Source organism: Oryctolagus cuniculus, chromosome 15, assembly GCF_051225735.1.
Source record: "Oryctolagus cuniculus isolate XC-2025 breed Fujian yellow rabbit chromosome 15, ASM5122573v1, whole genome shotgun sequence".
Taxonomy (NCBI): Eukaryota; Metazoa; Chordata; class Mammalia; order Lagomorpha; family Leporidae; genus Oryctolagus; species Oryctolagus cuniculus.
The window spans coordinates 37,680,326-37,705,001 of NC_142881.1; the positions used below are offsets into that span (position 1 = coordinate 37,680,326).

At 43.4% G+C, this 24,676-nt stretch overlaps 1 protein-coding gene across 6 annotated transcripts in view; it reads right to left on the bottom strand.

The window, feature by feature from the left end:
- EXOC6 (exocyst complex component 6) overlaps nucleotides 1-24,676 on the bottom strand; it is a 321,390-nt gene that overhangs the window by 222,740 nt on the left and 73,974 nt on the right. For 3 of the 6 annotated variants that reach the window (XR_016222127.1, XM_017348420.4, XM_089314751.1), the window contains exon 1: nucleotides 50-355. Coding sequence is in view for 3 of the 6 variants with exons in the window: in XM_017348420.4 (XP_017203909.3) it covers nucleotides 50-171 (122 nt within the window). In the remaining 3 variants the exon portion in view is untranslated. Of the gene's footprint in view, nucleotides 1-49; nucleotides 356-24,676 lie in introns of those variants that run through there. The other 3 variants (XR_016222130.1, XM_051823933.3, XM_070057617.2) reach the window with 3 other exon arrangements.

Consider the following 24,676-nt stretch of genomic DNA (forward strand, 5'->3'; position numbering starts at 1 on the left):
AACTTTATGGTTTCTAAAGAAGAAACAATAAGATATAAAGGAGCCCTACCTTAAAGTAGCTTCGATGGGTAACTCAAAAGACTGAATCTCAGCCAGGACGTTCTCGTGGATCTGCTCTGTGTCGTCTTCCGACATTGCTCCACATGCCCCGGACCTGCCAGCAGCACACATCGGATTTTACAGGCAAAACAATTACAGTATAGGAAATAAATGTAATTTTCCTTATAATTACTGCAGGGCTTATTGCTGCTCAGCCAAGGAAGCAGCAAAAACAGGCTCACTGTCTGACTTCATGCTATCAAAGTCCTTGCTTCCAAGAATGTTGCACAGCTGTTGCTGTCCCATCTCTACTTATAACATTTTACTTATTATTAACCTTGACACAGTTCAGAAAGTTCCTGCCTAGTGGCTGCTATATTTACTCACTCATTTCTCAAACACAGTAACATCAAGTAGGAATTAGAACCATAAGGTTACAAATACTTATTAAATATATTTGATTGATGAGGCATTGTTGTAATATTATTTATGCTAAATTCATAATTTGCTATGATAATTATGTTAACATATGTTTCTAGTTGATCTATATTCCTTTTTTTTAATATTTATTTTTATTTATTTGAAAGAGTTACACAGAGAAAGGAGAGACAAAGAGAGAGAGAGAGGAGAGCCGGGGTGGGGGGTGTCTTCCATCCACTGGTTCACTCCCTAGATGGCTGCAACAGCCGTAGCTGGGCCAATCTGAAGCCAGGAGCCAGGAGCTTCTTCCAGGTCTCACATGCAGATAGACGCAGGGGCCCAAGGACTTGGGCCATCTTCTACTGCTTTCCCAAGGCCATAGCAGAGAGCTGGATCAGAAGTGGAGCAGCCGGGTCTCAAACCAGCGCCCATATGGGATGCCAGCGCTTCAGGCCAGGGTGTTAATCCGCTGCGCCACAGCGCTGGCCCCCAATCTATATTCCTAATTAGTCCTGAAACTCTGCTCTTGGCCTTAAACCTGAACAGGTAACTTGTCTAGAAACAACTTAGCATCCTATGGGATGAAATTTTGAAATATCTGGGCTGGTTCCTTGGTCTCCATCTCCTTTGCTTCTCCACTCTACTCTCTGCTGTGTGAATTCCCTCCAATACAGAGCCACTAGTTCTGTTTTCTCTTGTTCAAATAGACAGATTATAATCCTTAACAGTCAGTTATACCTCATTGCTCATTGTGAGTGAATCTATCAGATCCCTTCTTTATGATTTATTTATTTTTAAAATCAGAGTTACAGAGACAAAGCGGGAGGGGAGAGAAATATTTTCCATCCTCTGGTTTACTTCCTGTGTTGGCCACAACGAGCTCTTTCATCTGCTGGCTCACAACCTGAATGGCCACAACAGCCAGGGCTGGGCCAGACAGACGCCAAGGAGCTAGGAGCTTCTTCTGGGTCTCCCATGAGGGTGAAGGGGCCTAAGCACTTAGGCCATCTTCCACTACTTTCCCAAGTGCATTAGCAGGGAGCTGGATGGAAGTGAAGCAGCCATATCCTCTTCATCTGATTGTTAACATTTTGTTTCTCTCTCTCTCTCTGTTTATTCAAGGGAATTTCAGATTGTAGGCATGTGTTCTTTCCTTTTTTATTTTTTTTAAGATTTATTCATTTGTTTGGAAGTCAGAGTTTCAGAGAGAGAGTGAGGGAGAGAGAGATATCTTCCATCCTCTGGTTCACTCCCCAGATTGCCACAATGGCTGGGCTTGGGCCACACCAAAGTCAGGAGTAAGGAGTATCATCTAGTTCTCCCACATGGGTGCAGGGGCCATCCTTTACTGCTCTCCCAGGTGTTTTAGCAGGGAGCTAGATCAGAAGTGGAGCAGCTGGGACACGAACCAGCACCCATATGGGACACTGGTGTTTCAGGCAGTGGCTTTACCCACTTCATCACAACACCGGCCCATAACCATATGTTCTTAAGATACAGAAAGAAAAACTTGCAATAATTTATATAGAGTATTTTTTAAATAGTGTAACACTGTACTGTAAAGCATGTAGTTCATAAACCACTTCAGCTTTGACTTACTGCTCCTGCCTGACCCTATGCCTGCAACATAGAGCCATGTTCCTCTTCCGGTACAGCCAGCTCTCCCAGGAGACTCGAGTTTGTCTGAACTGGTGGTTCAGTTGCCCCTCTCTGCTCCATCAGTCCCCCATCCTCCCTCTTCTCCCACTCCACTCTCTTCTCCTAACTTCTGTTAAGTGAATTTTCTCTCTGCCTCTTACTTTCTTCTACATTGTATGGCACAGGCAACAACTTCCTGTCTCCACTGGCTAAACCAGCATCTTCCTTTTATTCAAGACTTTCCTTGAGTGCCATTTCCTGCCGGAAGTCCACACAGATTGAATGAACAGGCGAGGCCCTCTCCCAAAAGTGACCATTGGAAAAACAACCTCCCCTGTCCCATGGTGCTGACAACAAATTCACCAAAAAAGGAAAAGAAAAGGAGGAAATGGAAAATTTAAAACAGCCATATTCCAAGGTCCCCATAAAAAAGAATGGCAGGTATGCCTGGAATGCTCCCATTCTCCACCCTTAGCCTCTTCCCCCGGCTGCAGCTCCAACTGTCTGACTGCTTCCTGGGATGGAGCCTGACCATCGACTGACTGACGTACAAGTGGCCCGGGGCCGGTGGTTCTCAACTGAGTGACATGGAGCCATTTTTTTCATCACCACTCCAGAAAGTAGGAGCTACTGACATCTAATGGAGAGGGATGCTGCTAAACAACCTCCAAGGTACAGCATGCTACACACACACACACACACACACACAACCCAGCCTAAAATGCCAACAGTGTTCAGGTTGAGCAATCTCACCCTAATCTGATCTTTGGCCACACATGGTGTAGATGTGGTCTTACTCCTGGGACCCCTTTCTGGGTCTTTTTCTTTCTTCTCTACCTATCAGTCTGCTAAGAACCCTAGCTCCTCTAGATCTAGGAACTGATTCTTTTTCAATTAACTTTATTCTTCAAATAAAACTCCATCAGTCTTTCACCTTTCTCTTCACCATGACTGATATTCCAGCTTCCTTACTCTGTACTGGAACCACTGCAGGAAGCTTTATGTTCCTAGGTTCCAATAGCATTGGTGCCCCCTCTACAATGTACAATCTCTGGGAAACATATCTAGGTGCTTGGAACCAGGCAATGATGGCCAGGAAGGCGAAAATGATACCAGAAAGAGGTGGTCCAGTCTGACAGATACACCTGGTGCTCAGTTCTGCTTAGAGTTGAGGTGGAGTGAGTTCGCCCTCCTCCTCCTAGCCCCACACCTTCCTGTAGGAGTGCTTCTCTCACCTGTATGTTTTGGTTTTCCATTAAAAAAAAATTCAGCAACTTAGCAATGGAAGAATCTATCCAAAAGCCCTTTGCTAATATCTTGCTTGATAACTCAAGGCCAAACACTGGCCCCCTTGGCCCAGGAAAAATCAATCATTTACTTTATTCAAAATTGTCCTGAAAGTCTCATCTAGTACAATATGGCAAGATAAAGAAAGAAAAGATATAGAGATTTGTAAAAAAGAAGAAAAATTAATATTTGAAGAATACATAATTAAATACATATAAAACCTAGATAGATTAGCAATTAATGAGTGAACCCAGCAATGCCTGTAGATTTAAAAAAAAAAGTCTACATACTAGTAATAATTCAGAAATTAAACACAAAGTCAATACCATATACAAAAGCATCAAGTGTTCAGGAATGTGACAAGCTACCCTACTAGGAGTTAGGGATCTGCTGGGCTACAGCTCAAAGTTCTAACAGTCACGAAATGTGAAGGGATGACAAGATCCAAGATTAAAGAAGAGCAAAACGAAAATTATCATATCTAGTGGCACCAGAGATCAACAGTGCACTGGCAGCTTACAAGATATGCAAAAACCCAAGAACATCAGAAGCAACAAATGTGAGTGTGTGAACCCTTTAGCCTAGAATAACCTTCAGCTCTTACAACCTACTTTTCTGGATTCATCCGGTGGATGTGCTAGCTTGAAGGGCCCAGGTGACACCACAAGAATCAGTATGCCACAAAATGCCATGTGCCGTCCTATCTCACCATACAAATGTGAGTGTGACCTGAAATACAGGAACACTGTCCGAAGTGCGTGCAGGTATTTTCTACTTCCTCCCCCTAAAATTCAACATGTGAACTCCCAGTGCCCACAGATGGCGAGTCGAGTGTTCCCTGGCCCTCTCCTGCCTATGTGGCAACTTCTCTGGCCAGCACCAAGCTCTCCCAGGTCAGCATCCCCTCCAGAACTGCCCAGGGAACCACCTTGCTCAGCATTACTCCGCCTCTTCCTTTCTTCCTCACTGCCTGTTGTAATCTTCAAGGTCATCAGATACTTGTGTTGCTAATCCCCATTGTTTTGTCTTTGATCCAAATAGTCACTTTGTCACACACACCCCCTTTCTTTAAAACCATAGTCTTTTTGAATGGAAAGATCATCCCTGGAGCCAAGGAGAATTTTTTAATTGCCTCAGATTTTCCTGTTAGCAGCAGAAAAGAGAATAGAATATAAACCTCTGGCTCTTAGTTCAGTGATTTTTCACTATTCCATTCATTCCAACTTTTTTTCTCTTACTATAATCAAGGACTAGCAACTTTGATGAGCAAAGAAATATATCTTAATCAGAGATAAAGATTACATATGCCAATCATTTTTCTAAGCACCTTAGAAATATTAACTCCTGGCCGGGGCCGCGGCTCACTAGACTAATCCTCGGCCTGCGGCGCCAGCACCCCGGGTTCTAGTCCCAGTTGGGGTGCCAGATTCTGTCCTGGGTGCTCCTCTTCCAATCCAGCTCTCTGCTGTGGCCCAGGAAGGCAGTGGAGGATGGCCCAAGTGCCTGGATTCTGCACCCACATGGGAGACCAGGAAGAAGCACCTGGCTCCTGGCTTTGGTGCTGCTAGGTGGAGGACTAGCCTATTGAGCCACGGCGCCGGCCCTGGCTCCTGGCTTTGGATCGGTGCAGTGCGCCGTCTGTAGCGGCCATTTGGGGGGTGAACCAACAGAAGGAAGACCTTTCTCTCTCTCTCTCTGTCTAATTCTGCCTGTCAAAAAAAAAAAAAAAAAGAAAGAAAGAAAGAAATATCGATTCATTTAATCCATGTAAAAACCTTACTATTACATATTAACATTCGTTCATTTAATAGAATTAAAAAAAAAAAAAAAAAACTGAAGTAGGGGCCAGTGTGGTGGCACAGCAGGTTAAGATGCTGCCTGCGACTCTGGCATCCCACATGAGCCTCGGTTCCCAGCTGTTCCACTTCCAACCCAGCTCCCTGCTAATGTGCCTGGGAAGCAACAGAGGATGGCCCAAGTACTTGGGTCCCTGCCCTCCATGTGGGAGACTTGGATGGAGATCCTGGCTCCTGACTTTAGCCTGGCCTAGCCCTGACTGTTGAGAGCATTCGAGGAGTGAGCCAGTAGACAGATCTCTCCTCACCCTCCATCACTCTGCTTTTCAAACAAAAAATTTTTTAAAAATATAGAGGGCTCAGAAGAGAACATAAGTATCAGAGGAGGGTCTTTGGGAGTAAGAATTGGGAAATGGGTACTATTTGGATATTACAGGGTAATTCAGATTCACAGCCAAGTCCTTTACAGAGAAGCTGGTGGGAACAGAGACTGCTAATGCGGAGAGAGAACTTCGCCAGGGAAGTGAGAGTGTGGTTGAGATGCCGAACAAGGGGTTGATTGCCTGAGACAAGGAGGGAGAAGGAGAAGTTAACAGAGATGAGATCTTTATTGTTTTACTGCTACAGTAGCTAACAGAATGACTGTCACTAAGTAGGTGATTAATAAATACTTGCAGGGTCAGCGCTGTAGCATAGCAGGTAAAGCTGCTGCCAGTAGTGCTGGCATCCCACATGGGTGCTGGTTCAAGTCCCAGCTACTCTGCTTCCAATCCAGCTCTCTGCTATGGCCTGGGAAAGCAGTAGAAGATGGCCCAAGTCCTTGGGCCCCTGCACCTGCGTGGGAGACCTGGAAGAAGCTCCTGGCTCCTAGATTCAGATCGACACAGCTCTGGCTGTTGCAGCCATCTGAAAAATGAACCAACAGATGGAGGACCTTTCTCTCTCTCTCTGCATCTGCCTCTCTGCAACTCTGCCTTTCAAATAAATAAATGAATCTTTAAAATAAATAAATAAATACTTGCTCAATAGATGATCTTGACACAGAAGCACAGTGCTTTATAAGTAATAAATAACCAATAAATATTTAATCTTTATTTCACAAAGTTTGTCTTACACAGGCTATTCCAAAAAGGGTTTTGATATTTCAATGGATCTGAATTTTCTCAGTGAACTATATTCCTACTGTTGCTTGAAGAATAAAATTTCGGGGCCAGTGTTGTGGCACAGCAGGTTAAGGCCACTGCCTACAACACTAGAATCCCATACGGGCACCTGTTTGAGTCCCATATGTTCTACTTCCAATCCAGCTACCTGCTAATGCACCTGGGAAAAGCAGCAGAGGATGGCTCAAGTCCTTGGGCCCATGCATTCACATGGCAGAACTGGATGAAGCTCCTCTATCCTGGCTTCAGCCTGGCCCAACCCTGTCCTTTCTAGCCATTTAGGAAGTGGGCCAGCAGATGGAAGAACTCTCCCTCTCCAACTCTGCCTTTCAAATACATTTAAAAATTTTTTTAAAGAATAAAATTTCTAAGTAATAGGAAATAGTTTCCAAAAAATCTATTCTATGAGACAGGTGTTGTAGCATAGCAGGTTAAGCCACTGCCTGCGACAGCAGCATCCCATATGGATACTGGTTCCAATCCCAGCTGCTCCATTTCTGATCCAGCTCCCTACTATCATGCCTGGAAAGCAGTGGAAGAGGCCCAAATGCTTGGGCCCTGCCACCCACCTGAGAGACCCGGAAGAAGCTCCTGGCTCCTGGCTTCAGCCTGGCCCAGCCCTGGCAGTTGCAGTCATTCAGGGAGTGAGCCAGTGGATGGAAGATCAATCTCTCTCTCTCTCTATCCCCTTCTCTCTCTGTAATTCTGCCTTTCAAATAAATATATAAATCTTTTTTTAAAAAATCTATTCTATATGGTGAACTTTGGATTTAGTGGTTAGGTTACCACTTTGGATGCCCACATACCATATGGGAAGGCCTGAGTGCAAGTCCTAATTCCAGTTTCCAGTTCCTGCTTTCTGCTAGTATGTTCTCTGGTAAGCAGCAGGTGATGGCTCAAGTAGTTAAGTCCCTGCCACTCACATGGGAGACCTGGATTGAACTCCTAGCTTTAGCCTGGCTCAGCCTTAGCTATTGCAGGCATTTGGGGAAGTGAACCAGTGAATGGAGATTTCTGTCTGCTTCTCTGTCTTCCTCCTGCCTTTCATATAAAATAACATTTTTTTAAATTTATTTATTTGAAAGTCAGAGTTAACACAGAGAGAGGAGAAGCAGAGAGAGAGAGAGGTCTTCCATCCGATGGTTCACTCCCCATATGGCCACAACGGCCAGAGCTGAGCCAATCAGAAGCCAGGAGCCAGGAGCTTCCACTGGGTCTCCCACACGGGTGCAGACTTGGGCCATCTTCAACTGCTATCCCAGACCATAGCAGAGAGCTGGACCAGAAGTGGAGCAGCTGGGACTCGAACCAGCGCCCACATGGATGCCAGCACTGCAGGCAGCAGCTTTACCTGCTACACCACAGCGTTGGCCCCTAATATAAAATAATTTTAAAACTATATTCTAAATCTCTGCTATAACTCACATTTTTCTGTTTGTAAAATCATAGAGGACTTGGTATTTCTGTATTATAATGTCATTACTGGTTGAATCTACCTGCTCCTTGGAATATGCTATGGTTTTGTACACTTCTGAGCCCTTATGTATGCTGCTTCCTTTATCTAAAATGCCTTTCCAAACTGGCCTCCTTATCTATAGTACAAGGGTAATTATAGTGTCATCTCCCTCATATGATTGTTGTGACGATTACATGGCTCTTAAACATTTATCAGGTAAAGCATTTAGGGAAGTATTTGACACATGATAAGCATGGATAAGTATCAACACTATTATCACTTATCAGATTCATTTTTAAATTAACTATGATTATTTCTTCTCTTTACCTTAAAATAAATCTGAATTTCTTTAAGAGAAAGGTGAAAATTTCTTTTACCATTCATAATATCTATTTCTCTGAATACTCAATGAAAATAACTGCCATAATAGGAGTTATACAAATAGGTATTTGAAATTTATATCTCTTTGGCTTTTTATGTTAGGGTCTTCTAATTAAAAAAAATTTAAGCTGCCTTGGCTAGTTCTTTCCTACGTATAAGTCTAAAACTTTTGCATCTGGGTTAATACAGAGACCACTGCTTTGCTGAGCTAGATTATGGCGCTACCTAGTGGCCAATTTTTGACACATACTTCCTTGAAACCTCTCCAAGGTTTTTTGGTTCTATTTTTTATATTGCCAATTGTCAAATGTCATTAGAAATCACTAAAGATCTTGCTCATTTATTTCTAATCTTTTAAAGAATTTTTCTGTGGTCATTTGTCCTCCATTCATCTAATTTGGAATGTTAGTAGAATAGAATTTAAAGACATGCTGTTAAGATCTATCATCAACCTGCCCTTTTCTCCCAGAGGAAAACAGGGTCTTTTGTAGGCAGAATTCAGGACCCCCACTTCTTGGGCCTTGCTATGAGAGGACACACCACCACAGGCCCCTCCTAATTCTAGGCAGGGCCTACAGGCAGTCTGCGGCAAGGGTACCCTCTCCACACACATTCTTCTAAACAATCATATTCTCTTTTTCCTCCTCTGAAAGTAAACAATTCCTTCAAAAATACAGTTTCAGGCATAAAATAGGAAGTAGTATCAAACAAACGGAAATGTTTTGCTTTAAATACCAAAGCCATTGGTTTACATTAAAAATTAGTTTGCATTCAAAGCCCATGAGTGAAAAGAAACATGAGTCATCAATCACAAGGGGACTTTATAGATAAGAACTAAGCACACTGGCCTGAACAATTGTATTAAATATGCACAACTCTTCTTGGGAGCTCTTGCTGAGTCATTTTTCAGGAAGTGGGCTGTCCAGGAGATTTCTAAGGGAGGAACAATTGACAATATTTTCATATTAATAACCTCTAGTTGCTTTATTGTTCTCAAAACTTTTGTTAATGAGTATTTTCCTGTTCGGTGAAAAAAACATTCATCAGAAGACAAAGCCTAATCTGATTTATTTTTATGTGTTTGAGATTCTTTTCTTCTGTTAGTGATATTAAATATATTGAAGCAATAGTTAGCTAATCATGAAATGTACTCACTCACTAAGCATCATACTAACAAATAATTGGTTCTGAGCTTTTTTTTAAAAAAAGTTATATGCTAAAAGAGACATTGGACACATTCCTTAGAGTGTTTGCAAATCATTGTTTGAGATTCAAATTTCCTTCAAAAGATTGCAATGTTTCCATTTCTTGGAGTCTCTTGTGCCTAGCCCCTTTTGAGATTTCTGTCACCCCTCAGATAATGAACAATCTGTGAGACCAAGTAAAAGATCCAGGCTGTCCATCCAGGACCAGAGAGGACAGCGTGGTCCCTGGAGCAAACCCAATGTGCACACATTTTGGCCCTCTCTTGGCTCATGAATGAGGGTTTGTCATCTGCCTATGAGACTGGAGGAGGTAAACGGTGTATTATGATTTTAACATAAACAATGATCATGCTTGTTGTCTAATCTCCCACAACCTCCCCCCATGCCATCTGCCCCCACAGAAGGCTGATGAAAATGCTCATTGCATGCACACAGTGTGTCCAGCTGTGCAGTCTCATATCAAAGCAGGCTTCTGTTGGTGTAGCAATTACTGAAACTCTGGACCTGGACTTAGTTGCTATGTGACACCTCAGTACTTTTCTATGCCTATTGTTTCCTTTTCTGTATAATGGACAAGCTCCTGTCCTGTTTATTGGGAGATTAAGTTAACTAATGAAACTATGAGTCTTCAGAACCCAGCCAGAAAAGAAATAAACACTATAGCACTAGTCAGTATTAAGCTATTACTTAATGGAAAATGAAATTATATACCACTGATGATGATTTTTTTTATTAACTGATTTCTACTTTTGACCGATTGAGTAGTATTGCTTCTCTCTCTCTCTCTCTCTTTTTTTTTTTTTTTTTTTTTTTTTTTACAGGCAGAGTGGACAGTGAGAGAGAGAGACAGAGAGAAAGGTCTTCCTTTGCCGTTGGTTCACCCCACAATGGACGCCGCGGCCGGCACACCGCGCTGATCCGATGGCAGGAGCCAGGTACTTATCCTGGTCTCCCATGGGGTGCAGGGCCCAAGTACTCGGGCCATCCTCCACTGCACTCCCTGGCCACAGCAGAGAGCTGGCCTGGGAGAGGGGCATCCAGGACAGAATCCAGCGCCCTGACCGGGACTAGAACCCGGTGTGCCAGCGCCGCTAGGTGGAGGATTGCCGCGGCCGGCACACCGCGCTGATCCGATGGCAGGAGCCAGGTACTTATCCTGGTCTCCCATGGGGTGCAGGGCCCAAGTACTCGGGCCATCCTCCACTGCACTCCCTGGCCACAGCAGAGAGCTGGCCTGGGAGAGGGGCATCCAGGACAGAATCCAGCGCCCTGACCGGGACTAGAACCCGGTGTGCCAGCGCCGCTAGGTGGAGGATTAGCCTAGTGAGCCGGCGCCAGCATTGCTTCTCTCTTTTCAAGTGGATATATATGGATACTTCTCTGACATGTATTTTTTTAAAGTTCATGACATATAAAAATTAGATCACAATAGTCAATAGCTGTTATAAAGTTATTTTTATTACATTGTAAATGATAAAGATAGTATTTCAAACACGAGAGTGTTAAAGACTGAATATTTATTTGTTATCAAAATTAAAATGTGAAAGCAGGGCTTATTTACATTTTTCCACTCCACAATGGGAGACCAGGTACAACTTGCATGTCAAAAATAAGTTAGGCTCTAAGAAAACATAGTATGATTCTGATATACAATGTTACTCCCTCATGTGAATTCCTTAGTACCTGCTAAGGTATGACATTCAATAACAAGTTTCTCCACATTCGTTACACTTTTGCACTGTTTTCTATGTGTCTTGCTAATGCTTTCATAGGGATTTTCCTCCATATCAGTTCTCTGGTAGACAGTGATACCTGGCCTATGATAATGAATTTTTCCATATTTATATGCTTTTGCATCTCTGAGTTCCTTAAAATATGCTGAAGAGTAATTGATGAGGAAGAATTTTTCAGTCACTGCACTGATAATTTGCTTTTCATTTCTGTGAATTCTTTGATGTCCATTGAAGGGTAACACTTGGAAAAATATTTATCGCATTCAACATTTTATTATATGTTAAATTTTTGATACTTCCTGAGGCTTGAGTTATGTGAAAATGCACTTTCACACTCACTACATTAATACGGTTTCTCCACTGTGTGGATTCTCTGATGTATACTTAGTGCTAGCTCTCTGATGCGTAATGAATGCTGATTTGCTAATTTTCTCATTCTTTAAAAAAGAAAATTAATATTTAAGAACCTACTGTGTACCAAGCCCTTGAGAAGTACATGGATTAGTGAAAAAATTTCTTCTTTATTCCAACCTGACTTAGAGGGAGAAATCTGCAGTCCACACCAAGATGTGTGCACCTGCTGGGAGAATGTACTTCTGGACCTCAGAGTCAGGGTTTGAATGCAGTTCTGCCTAATTCTAGAGCTCATAGCTATTATTTGATAATACTGCCTCCGTGGCTCACTGGAGCTTCTACAAACTAGGATCATTCCTTTTTATTTGACTCCTAAAACCTTCCATTTTGTGTGCCACCGCAAGAGTAACCACCCATTTGGTCTGCTCAGGTTCCTAGAGTTTATTATTCTTAGAAGCAAAGTGAAGACTCAACACTAGAAAAAGAGCTCGAAGTCATAGGAAAGAACTTCAGAAGAAAAAAGATCTGATTTAAAAGCTGCTTTAGTGTTTCCTATTCTGCTTTGATGTCCCCCAACAATCACTAAAGAAGAACCTTACTGTGAAGTACAGGAAAGTTGATTTTTGTGTGTGTGCGTGTGTGTGGATTTTCTTCCCATCTCCCTGGCTTCTCTTTCTCAGCCACCTTCCCTAGGTCTTCCTCATCAGTTTGTTCCTTAAATGTAGTTGTTTCCCAAGAGGCTGTCTATACCTTATTCTCCTTCTTACTCTAGACTGCTATATTTTCATTTTATATTTGTGTGTTGACCAGTCACAAACTTTGATCTTCAATTGCACTTGTTTCCTAAGCGCCTAACTTCATTTCTAATAACCTACATAATGTCTCCATTGGGAGATCCTGTCTTATCCACAATGTCCAAAACTAGACTCGTTCATTTTCCTCTCCTCCCGCTTTAAGAAAGCCTCCACGCATTTGTAGATGCTGCTCTTTTTGTCTAGAGTGCCTTTCCATCTGTCTATATGGTGAACACACTTCTACACATTCTTCAAAACTCAACAAGCATAGCTACTTCCTCAGAGTCAAAGTCACTCTAGGTCCTGGATTATGCTTCACATCGTATATAACTGACAGGACATGGGTGCCTGTTTTGTCTGTTAAGACACTTGCATCCCATTCTGGAGTGCCTGGGTTCAAGTTCCAGCTCTGCTCCAGATCCAGCATTTCTGCTAATGTAGACCCTTAGAGGTGGCGGTGACAGCTCAAGTGATTAGGTTTCTGCCAATCACGTGGGAGATCTGGTTTGAATTCCCAGCTCCTGGCTTCAGCCTGGCCCATCTTTGGCCATTGTGGGCATTTGGAGAATGAACCAGTGAATGGAAACACTCTCTCTCAAATTAAAAAAAATAAATTTTAGAAATTTGGATGGGACATAGACACTTTATTTCCAACACTAATCTATGAACTCTTTGAAGACCACATATGGGTCTTTGTAGTTCCCATAGCTCTTCATACAGGACTTTATACATAAAAGTCTCCAATAAATGTTGACTGAAATAATAATAATTAATTTTTGTGGTAAAATGGAACCGGTGTGTTTTCAAGTGATGAGTTATTTCTTTCTCCACTCATTTTTTGTCTTCCCACTACTGACCATCACTTTTCTGGACTGGTCACCATTTAGCAATTTTGATGTTGTAAACACTTTAACTTGAAAAACATTTTGGAGTTAATTTTTTTTCTAAACTCAAACATAATCCAGTCCCTTACAAGGACAAATCTGTACAGTACAAACTGAGAATGACTAATGTGAATTCCTTCATTTCAAACACTATGATAAAAAGAAAAGTTTCCATTTATACCAGACTTTACAGGGTAAGGGTTCAATAGGTGATCTGTATGCTTCCTTTTTACTCCTAAACACATGTGTTCCTTTGTTTCTCAGGAAGTAATCATCATGTAGCCATGGAAATCAACAAGGGCAAAGGAAATGTAGCAGGGGAATAATGAAGCCAACTCACTCAACTCCACAGAAGTTGGTCACATCCTAAAGCAATTAAAAGTCAGCTATCGAAAAGCTGTTATAGGAAGTGTTGATCTGTGCTTGGTATTTTGATAATAACTTGTAGTATGTGAAAGCATTTTAAAATGTATGAAATATTTATAAAACATAATGCATTATTTAAATGAATATTTATTGAATGACTATTGTGAGATGGACATTTTTATATATACTCCCTTCATTTAAGCAGCTCAGCTGTCATATAGGATAGCTAGTTTTGATATTATTTCCATTTTACAGATATAAAAAAGCCCCTGTATTCTAAGAGGTTAAATAACTTGCACAGAGACAAGTGTTAGAGAAAACACATGAAGGAATAGTCTCTTTCCACCAATCAGAATTCATCTTAGACAGGAATGGTGCCCAACACAAGAGCAACCCAACACAGAATACATCACTTCCCACACACTTTCACACTTGTAAGTCAATACTTTCTCTCTTTACTTAACTGTATCTATAATTCTTAGCTATGGAGATGAATTCAGGATTTAGAGGTTTAAGACTTTATCTCAGGCCGGCGCCGCGGCTCACTAGGCTAATCCTCCGCCTAGCGGCGCCGGCACACCGGGTTCTAGTCCCGGTCGGGGCGCCAGATTCTGTCCCGGTTGCCCCTCTTCCAGGCCAGCCCTCTGCTGTGGCCAGGGAGTGCAGTGGAGGATGGCCCAGGTGCTTGGGCCCTGCACCCCATGGGAGACCAGGAAAAGCACCTGGCTCCTGGCTCCTGCCATCGGATCAGCGCGGTGCGCCGGCCGCAGCGCGCCAGCCGCGGCGGCCATTGGAGGGTGAACCAACGGCAAAGGAAGACCTTTCTCTCTGTCTCTCTCTCTCACTGTCCACTCTGCCTGTCAAAAATAAAATAAAAAAAAAAAAAAAAAAAGACTTTATCTCAGTCACAGGAAAGATCAAGAATATAAACTTTTATTATATATATTACATTAATTAAATTCATACTTTATATTAACATCCATTCAAACTCCAACACAATGGACAATCTTGTAATCTACTTTTTCTTGAAGGAGAGACTGCAATGTTTAACTCTTTGTAAATATCTAAAGTTTGTGTTACACAGAAGTTGTTCTTGTGATGATGTTTCAGTGGAAAGAATTGAGAGCTGTAACAGTACTGTAATGTTTACTCAGAAGTCTCACAGTAATGGAGTGTGTCTTTAAAGAAAACCTATGCACTCAGTAGCATTACTTTATATGCCCTATCTTATATTTAATATAAATTATATTATTAACTCAAGTGGGTCATGTACAAGAGTCCATGTATGGACTAGGGAGCCTGTGGCTGGCGTGGCACACAACCCCACTGTCCGCGTTCTTTTTTTTTTTTTTTTTTTTAAGGCAGAGTTACAGAGAGGTAGAGGCAGAGAGAGAGAGAAAGGTCCTCCATCCGCTAGGTCACTCTCCAAATGGCTGCAATGGCCAGAGCTGAGCCAATCTGATGGCAGGAGCCAAGAGCTTCCTCTAGTCTCCCATGTGGTTGCAGGAGCCCAAGGACTGCTTTCTCAGGCCACAGCGGAGAGCTAGATCAGAAATGGAGCAGCCAGGACTTGAACCAGAGCACATATGGAATAGCAGCATTGCAGGCAGCAGCCTCATCCACTACGCCACAGCTGTGGCCCCTCTGTGTTCTATCTTTATCAAGTGGTTTCTATTCCCAAGGTCACCTCAGGATACAAAAGTGCTGCTGGAGTTCCAGATACCTAGTCCCCAATTCAGGCAGCAGGAAAGAGGATGGGGAAAAGATAAGGAGCATGTGAACCAGCTCACATACTCTCTAACAGAATTTTCTTGGAGCCAGCATTGTGGCACAGCCAATTAAGCTACCACCTGCAATGCTGGCATCCCATATAGAAACCAGTTCAAGTCCCTGCTGCTCCACTTCCAATCCAGCTCTCTGCTAATGTGCCTGGGAAACCAGTGGAGGATGGCCAAGGGCTTGGGTCCAGGCCACCCTCTTGGGAAACCCAGATGGACTTCTAGGCTCCTGGCTTCACCCTGGCCCAGCCCCAGCCCCAACCCCAGCCCTGTCTGTTGCAGCCATTTGATGAATGAACAAATTGGTGGAAGATTCTGTGTGTGTGTGTGTGTGTGTGTGTGTGTGTGTATAACTCTGCCTTTCAAATAAATAAGTAAATCCTTTTTTATTTAAAGAGTTTTCCTGGAAGTTTCATCCAGCAATCATTGTGTTTATCTCTTTGGCTAGGACTTAGTCACATGGCCACATCTACCTTACATGAGGCTGGGAAAGATTGCTTTTATCTGGTCCAAAGAAAAATGGGAAGAATAGGGTAATGGATTTAAGGGAGGTACCTACAGTTGCAGCCACAAAAGGTAAAGAAGCAGAGGAAAAGACAAACCCAGGCAAAGATCAATGACTTCATAACTGAGTCTGAATCTCAGCTCTGTTGCTTAACAAGAGGTAACAAAATCAGGAGACCATCTGGAGGCTGCCTTGGACCATGGTGATAGACATGGAGTTAATAAAAGTGGCCAGATTCTGAATGCATTTTGAAGGTAAAGCCAACTGGATTTTTAATGGATTTACAACAGGAGGTATGAGAGAAGGAGGAGTCAAGGGTGATGCCAAGATTTTTGTTGTCGCTGTTTAAGCAACTGTAAGAAAGGAGATGCCACTTACAAAAAGGGAATGCAGTAGAAGAAGCAGGTTTTGGATAGTTCTGATCAGAAGCTCAGAGGTTTATTATATACCCAAATAGAGATGTTGAGTAGAAAGTTGGACATATTCTGGAGCACAGGGAGGTGGTACAGACTGGATATATATGCATTTAGCAGTGATCAGTTTATGGAGACAATATTTACAGCCCTGAGATTGGGTAAAATCATGAAGCTGGTAAGTGTAGATGGAGAACAGAAGAGCTCGAAGGACTGAGACCTGGGGCACTCCACCACAGAGAGGCCTAGGAAGCTGAGTCAGGCAAGAAGAATGAGACAGGACGAGGAATGTGGTGGAACCCACGTAAAGGACGCATTTATGAAAAAGGGTTGACTGTCTTAAATGCCAAATAAGATGAGGACTGAAAATGGACCTCTGTATTGCTATGTTTACCTTATGAGAGTAGTTTCAGGGTATGATAGGTGATAGGAGAAGAAGAACTGAAGATATAACTTTCTTGAGTAATTTTGCTATAAAGGAAAGGAGAGACATGCAGGGGAGACAGAAGGGAAAAATGGGTCAAGAGAGGTTTTTTTTTTTTTCATTTTTTATATTTCTTATGATGAGACAGAGAATGCTTTTATAGAATTACCTGTGACTTTTTCCTTGATAGAATAGGCAAGCGAGGCATCCAGTGTGTTAAGTGGAGGTGTCAGTCTTCATAAAAGCACACAGAGTTCCAGAGGAGAGGGACAGAACGCAGAGCCTGTGCCCCCAAATGCTGGTAAGTGGGTATCTGAGGTTATAGGAACTCATGGAAGTTTTCTTCCAAAGGTTTCCATTTTCATGTTATACAGGAAGCAAGGTCAGCATGACAAAGGGGATGGGGAAGGAGTAAGAAGAAAAGGAAGAATATAAAATAGTCCTCTTCTCTTAGAGTGAACGAATGAGTGGCCTAGGGGAACACAGGACAGCGGCTGGACAGTTTGCAGGGGCCACCGGGATGTGTGATCATAGCTGTCAGTCAAGGCCAGCTTGGCCAGGTACTTTGCTCTGGCTTTGTTCCACTGAGCAAGTGGAGTGAGGGAAAGGTGAATTTAACAAAGGTTATAGCCACATTAGTTCAATACAATGAGAGGGAGGGTACATTCAATGGAGTGATTAAGACGTTTAACTTTGGCTGTTTCTGTGGCAAAGTAGGCCAAGGCTCCGCCTGCTGTGCTGATATCCCATATAGGTGCTGGTTCGTGTCCTGGCTGCTCCTCTTCTGATCCAGCTCTCTGCTGATGGTCTGGGAAAGCAGTGGAAGATGGCCCAAGTAGTTGGGCCCCTGCACCCATGTGAAAGACCAGGAAGAAGCTCCTGGCTCCGGGCTTCTAATCGGCCCAGATCTGGCCATTGTGGTCATTTGGGGAGTGAGCCAGCCGATGGAAGACCTTTCTCTCTGTCTCTCCCTGTCTGTCTGTAACTCTACCTCTCAAATAAATAAATAAATAAAAATTTTAAAAAAAGACATTTAACTACAAATTTGAGCTGGATAAGGAGAGAAATAATATAGAAAAAGTAATCAATGGTGAAAATAAAATACAATCAATGGGTTTCCTGTTCCAACAGAGTTGAAGGATTGTTGGAGTTCAAAGAGTATGTTTGTATTAGCTAACAACAAAAAGCCTGAAATATGAAATTCTAAGCCTCGACAATGCTTGAAGATGTCTAAAGCTTAGGGGCTTGCACTCTGAGTTCACCCACTCAGAAATAAATAAGCCTTCTTCCTGGCCCTCTCAACTAGCACCCTGATGCAGAGAGAGTGACCTCCCAGTGCCATGATTAAATCCTGCTGCTGGACTCCAGATTTCATACACTTCCTGCCATTTTTTTTTAAATATTAATTTTATTTATTTGAGAGGCAGAGACAGACAGAAGAGAGAGTGAGAGACAGAGAGAAAAGTCTTCCATCTGTTGGTTCACTCCTCAAATGGCCACAACGGCTGGAGCTGGGCCTATCCGAAGCCAGGAACTTCTTCCTGGTCTACTACATGGGTTCAGGGACCCAAGCACTTGGCCCATCTTGCACTGCTCTCCTAGGCCATTAGCAGGGAACTGGATCAGAAGAGGAGCAGCCAGGACACAAATCAGAACCTACATGGGATGTCAATGCCACAGGCAGATGCTTAACCTACTATGCCATGGCCCCACTTCCTGCCATTTTCTGCAAATGGCCAAGTGGTGATGCCCATGGGCTCTCTGACACAGCAGGGCACCACATCAGCCAAAACAGCTCTCCTCTCTGTAGGCTGATGATTAGCTCTCTGGCAGGCCGGTGTGTTCACCAGTTCTCCAGGCAAGGCTACAGCTGTTTCTAAAGAGGCTCACTAAAGCCACTCCACAAGGAGCAAGGCTGCTGTTTCCTGATTCCCACTCTTGCCTTGGGTGTGGAACAGGGTGATACATCAGAACCCGTCAGGCTAGACTCTCTGAACACGAACACTGAAGAATACAACACCTTGGACATGTACCCAAAAAAGAACAGAGCAGCCCCAAATCAAACATCTCAGAAACACCATTCCTCTGAGTGGGTACCAGATCCCCATTACAATCCCAGGATCTTTATACCATTGACTTACATCCCCAAAACACCAAAGTCAATGCTGAAATCCACCTGTCTCTTTTTCTTTTTGCCACTAAAAAACAAAAGCTTCTTTTTAAAAATATAAATGTGCCTCATTTTTGAAAAAGATTTATTTGAAAAGTAGAGTGACAGAAAGTGAGATTCAAAGAGAGATTGATCTTCCATCCACTGGTGCACAACTCAAATGCTCACAACAGACAGTATTATTAAACAGGCTAAAGCCAGGATCCAGGAACTCCATCCAGGTCCCCCACCTGGGTGGTTGGTGGTCCAAGTATACTTGCTTTTCCAGGTGCATTAGTGGGAAGCAATGCAGCCAGGACTTGAACTGAAACTCTAAAATGAGAAGCAAGTGTCCCACTTTGTGGCCTAACCCCATGCACCTCAATGCTAGCCCCTACAAAGTTTCTTTTAACATCTCAATTAATGAGTCAATGGCCGGGCATTTTCAACTTCCTTTAGATAAATGTCTCTTATTAGGATTTCAAAATTGTACAACATTTCTTGTCGTGGAATAACATGGGCCTAAAAGAGAAGAAACAGGCAAAATAACATGTTTTTAAAATTTTCAGCTTCTTGGCCAGCACCACGACTCAGTAGGCTAATCCTCCGCCTGCAGTGCCAGCACCCCAGGTTCTGGTCCTGGTTGGGGCACAGGATTCTGTCCCGGTTGCTCCTCTTCCGGTCCAGCTCTCTGCTGTGGCCCAGGAAGGCAGTGGAGGATGGCCCAAGTGCTTGGGCCCTGCACCCGCATGGGAGACCAGGAGGAAGCACCTGGCTCCTGGCTTCAGATCGGCGCAGAGCTCTGGCAGTGGCGGCCATTTGGGGGTTGAACCAACGGAAGGAAGACCTTTCTCTCTGTCTGTCTCTTTCTCTCTCTCTCTCACTGTCTAATTCTGCCTGTCGAAAAAAAAAATTTTTTTTTCAGCTTATCTTAAAAAAATCTCCCAGCAAGAGTGGGCTGCAGGCCGGCGCCGCAGCTCAATAGGCTAATCCTCCACCTAGCGGCGCCGGCACCCCAGGTTCTAGTCCCGGTTGGGGTGCCAGATTCTGTCCCGGTTGCCCCTCTTCCAGGCCAGCTCTCTGCTGTGGCCAGGGAGTGCAGTGGAGGATGGCCCAGGTGCTTGGGCCCTGCACCCCATGGGAGACCAGGAGGAAGCACCTGGCTCCTGGCTGCGGATCAGCGCGGTGTGCCGGCTGCAGCGGCCTTGGAGGGTGAACCAACGGCAAAAGGAAGACCTTTCTCTCTGTCTCTCTGTCTCTCTCACTGTCCACTCTGCCTGTCAAAAAAAAAAAAAAAAAAAAAAAAGAGTGGGCTGAAGCCATTTGGGATGCCAGCATCCCATATCAAAGTGCCTAGGATTGAGTTCTGGATTCTCTGCTTCCCAATAGTATTTCTGCTAATGCGCACTTTGGGAGGCAGGAGATGATGGCTCTTATGCCAACCACATGGGAGACCGGATGGAGTTTTGGGCTCCTGACTTCAGTATGGTCCAGGTTGGGCTGTTGCAGGCATCTGGGGAGTGAACCAGAGGACTGAAGATCTCTGCCTTTCAAATAAATAAAAATAAACAAAATGAGCTTAGAAAAAAAAAATCTCCTGGTGTCTGGTGTTGTGGCACAGCAAGTTAAGCTGCGGCTTATGACACCAGCATGGAGAGCTGGTTGGAATCCTAGCTGCTCCGCTTCTAACACAGCTTCCTGCTAATGCACCTGAGAAAGCAGCAGACAATAGCCCAAGTACTTGGGCCCCTGCTACCCACAGGGAGACCGGATGAAGCTCCTTAGCTTCAGACTGGCCCAGTACAGGTTGTTGTGGCCATTTGGGGAGTAACCAGCAGATGGGCGATCTCTCTCTCCCTCTCCCTCACCCTCTCCCTCTCCCTCTCTGTCACTCTGCATTTCAAATAAATAATTAAATCTCTTTTTTAATATTTATTTATTTGTGAGGCAGAGTTAGAGAGAGGGAAAGATAGAGAGAATGGTCTTCCTTCCCCTGGTTCACTCCCCTAATGGTCATAAAGGGCAGAGCTGGGCCAATCCGAAGCCAGGAGCCAGGAATTTCTTCTGGGCCTCCCACATGGGTGCAGGAGCCCAAGTACTTGGGCCATCTTCCACTGTTTTCCCAGGCCATATGCAGAGAGCTAGATTGGAAGAGGAGCAGTTGGGAATAGAACTGAAGTCCATATGGGATGCCAGAGCCATAGCCAGAGCTTAACTTACTGTGCCACAGCACCAGACCCAGTAAAACTTTTTTTTAAATATTCCCATCAATAAATATAGCACCAACTAAATACAAATTCTGAACAAATGTGACAATCTACTTGATCTTAATGAACAAAAGCAACAAGTAATGTACTTTGCTTTCTTGAAATTAAAGAGAAAAAAGATCAAAAAGAAAACAAAAACATTAAAAAAAGAAAACAAGAAAAAGGATCATTTGAAATAATAATCAAATACTGCTCCTCTTTCACTTTTTATTTATGTCCTATAATACCTGGACAGCCTTCACAAATCTTGGGTCCTGTATACCACTGAGCTTAGACCATAAGGTAAAGATTTGCTGTGAAGGAATGAAGTAAAATCAGAAAGTCTTACTTTGGTGAGTTTAAGAAGAAAAAAAAAAAAAACCTGTAATGGTTCTTTTTAGTGTGGGGTTTGGGTTGAGCAGTATTTAAAGCACTAAACCGTCCCTCCAGTATTTGAGAGGATTAGGGTTACAGTTCATTGTGTTGACTGTCTTCCGAAAGATTAGATAGTTTGGTTAGGCTCCTACTGCTCATGTAAATGTCTCAGTGTTTATTGACTGTCTGTAGGCATTATCAAAGACTGAACACAATCGACACCTTGTAAACAGAAATCCCATTATTTTAGGGGTACTGATAAGATTTACTGAGGATTTAATTTTTTTATGATTGACTAGCCAGTTAAAGGTATTAATAAAGTACAGAAGAGCATGATAAATGAATATGAATGCAGTCAACAGACTTACCCCTTTTTTTGTTTGCAAACGGCAGTCTCATTTTGTTTGTAGATTGTAGAAGTAATTCTCTGTGCAGTGCTCTGTTTCAAACTATTTCTGCAGTACATTTGAATGTATCATAGGTATTTCTACTGATCCTTCAATGATTTACAAATGATTTACACAGAATTTTAAGAAAAAGTCTATGAATAGTATACCAATTTCATTTGGGAACATTAGAAGGGTTTACTAGTTGAGTGCTTTGGGCCTGTATTTTGAAATGTTGTAACTGGGTCAGCACTTTGACACAGTGAGTTAAAGCCCCAGGTGCAGCGTTGGCATCCCATATGGGTGCCAGTTCGAGTTCTCCACTTCCGATCCAGCTCCCTGCTAATGTGCCCAGGAAAGCAGCAGAATATGGCCCAAGTGTTTGGGCTCTTGCACCCCCGAGGAAGACCCAGATGAAGCTCCTGGCTCTTGGCATTAGCCTGGCCCAGCTCTTGCTGTTGCAGCCATTTGGGAAGTGAACCAGGAAATGGAAGATCAATCAGTCTCTCTCTTCCTCCCTCCCTCTCTCTCTCTGCCTCTCCCTCTCTCTGTAATTCTGCCTTTTAAATAAATAAATCTTTAAGAATAAATAAATGTTAAAAATGTTGTAATCAAAATAAAATTTGGAAAGGGATGCAACAGATGTATTGCATTTCACCACAGGTAAAATCCATAGAATCAACACTATTTTGATTCTGAATGGGTGGTGTCTGTCAGGGGGTTGTTCCAGCTCCCTCTCCCCACTCCCCGCTCCCTAGTAACATGTGTGAGGAGTTGGCAGGGGCAATGGAAGCGAGCCTTCCCCAGGACAAGCATGGCAAGGCCTCGAGGAACATGGCTTTGATGGCAGTCAGTTTAGTCAAGGCAAGAAAGAGCCTTGCTGTAGGAAGCATTGAGGAGGAGCTGATACTCAGGAGAAAACAAAGATAGGAGTGAGACTAGACAGGAGTGGAGAGCTGTGGAGAGAACATCCCACACACATACTTTAAGGTGGCCTCAGCATAAAGCATACACTGCTTAGCATGAAACAAAACCCTTTACAATGAAACCTGACACACCGCCAGTCTCAACCCCCAACTCTGCTCTCCTCATCCCTGAGCCACCTGGCCCCTGCCCACTGCATGCACTCTCATGCCCCAGTGTCCTTGCTCCTCCTGTACTCTGCTCCCTCACTTCCTGATGTGAAGCTTCCCTTCACCCTGAAGATGTGGATGCAGCTCCTCTGCGATGCCTTCCTTCACAACTCCTCACACAAGCAACTCACTTGCTTCACAACATGGATTTCTTGTCATCTCTTTGTGTGTGCTGCTTCCCCCATCTGAGTTCCTGGAGGGCACTATTCAATATTTTCTTTTTATTTTTTTTTTTATTTGACAGATAGACAGTGAAAGAGAGAGACAGAGAGAAAGGTCTTCCTTCTGTTGGTTCAACCCCCAAGTGGCCACTACAGCCAGAGCTACGCTGGTCCGAAGCCAGGAGCCAGGTGCTTCTCCTGGTCTCCCATGAGGGTGCAGGGCTCAAGGACTTGGGCCACAGCAGAGAGCTGGACTGGAAGAGGAGCAACCGGACTAGAATCCGACGCCCATATGGGATGCCGGCGCCGCAGGCGGAGGATTAACCAAGTGAGCCATGGCGCCGGCCCTTCTTTTTAGTTTATATCCCCAGCATCTAGCATATAATAAATACTTAATAAATGTATAGAACGGACATGCTGTATCCTCTCTTCCACTATGAAGCTTACCCATCCTCAAGAACTGTCCACTTGTGAAGACTGCCAACCAATGGTCTCCTGCTTTCTTAAATTTCTACAGCACTCAAGTGAGAATTGCGTGCTTGACACTTAAGAGACTTGTGTCTTCTCATAGGTCTTTTTAGATGTCTGTGTGATTGAGTCTAATCTCCTTGCATCCTACTCCCTACCCCCAATGACTGGTGGTCTCTGTTCGGGGTTATTACCTACCAAGTGTTGGTTGATGAGACAGGGCAAGAACCACAAGGTAGACCACGAAGGTTACTGGATGAGCTCAGTGAAGGCAGGCACATTTAGGACAGCCCAGGCAAAGACAGAGGTCGAGCAACAAGGAGCAGAAGGCGGATGGCCTCCAAATGCTCAAACGGACACAAAGCAAGTCCACCAAGTGTTTAACAAGTGAACAAAAAAAAATGGCCTTCACTTTAGCCAAGGAAAATCAGGGCTCTGCAAGTAGGAGAAAATGTCCACAATCGATTTCTGAAGACAAACCCAGCAAGAAGGAAAAGGTGGCAAACTGAGAACTTATTAAGCACCAGTTGTATGCCAAGTGTTTAACATACATTCTTTTAGTAGAAGTTTTTATTGAGGTGTAACCCACATGCTACACAGTTCACCCACGTAAAGTATGCGATTCGGTGGTTTTTAGTATATCCACAGGGTTGTGTGATCATCAGCACAATCAATTTTAGAATATTCTCATTACCCCTAAAAGAAACCTTTTATCATTGGCAGTTATGTCCTTTTCCCTCCCACCATTATCTTGTCAACCCCTCCTTTAACCCTAGTCAACCACAAACCAACCTTCTGATTTTAGAGACTTTCCTATCCTGGACATTTCCCATCAAAATGGAATATGTTTTTTGGGGTCTGACTTGTTTCATTTAGTATGTTTTCAACTTTCATCCATACTGTAGCATGTGTCAGAATTTATTATTTTTCATTATCAAATAATATTCCAGGGTGTGAATATGCCATCTCCTATTCATTCACCAGCGGATGCACACTGTGAGCTGATTCTTTATATACATTCTTCCATTTATTCTGTCCAATACTCTTTAAAAAAAAAAGATTAATTAGTTTATTTGAAAGTCAGAGCTACAGAATGAGAAAGAGAGACAGAGAGACAGAGAA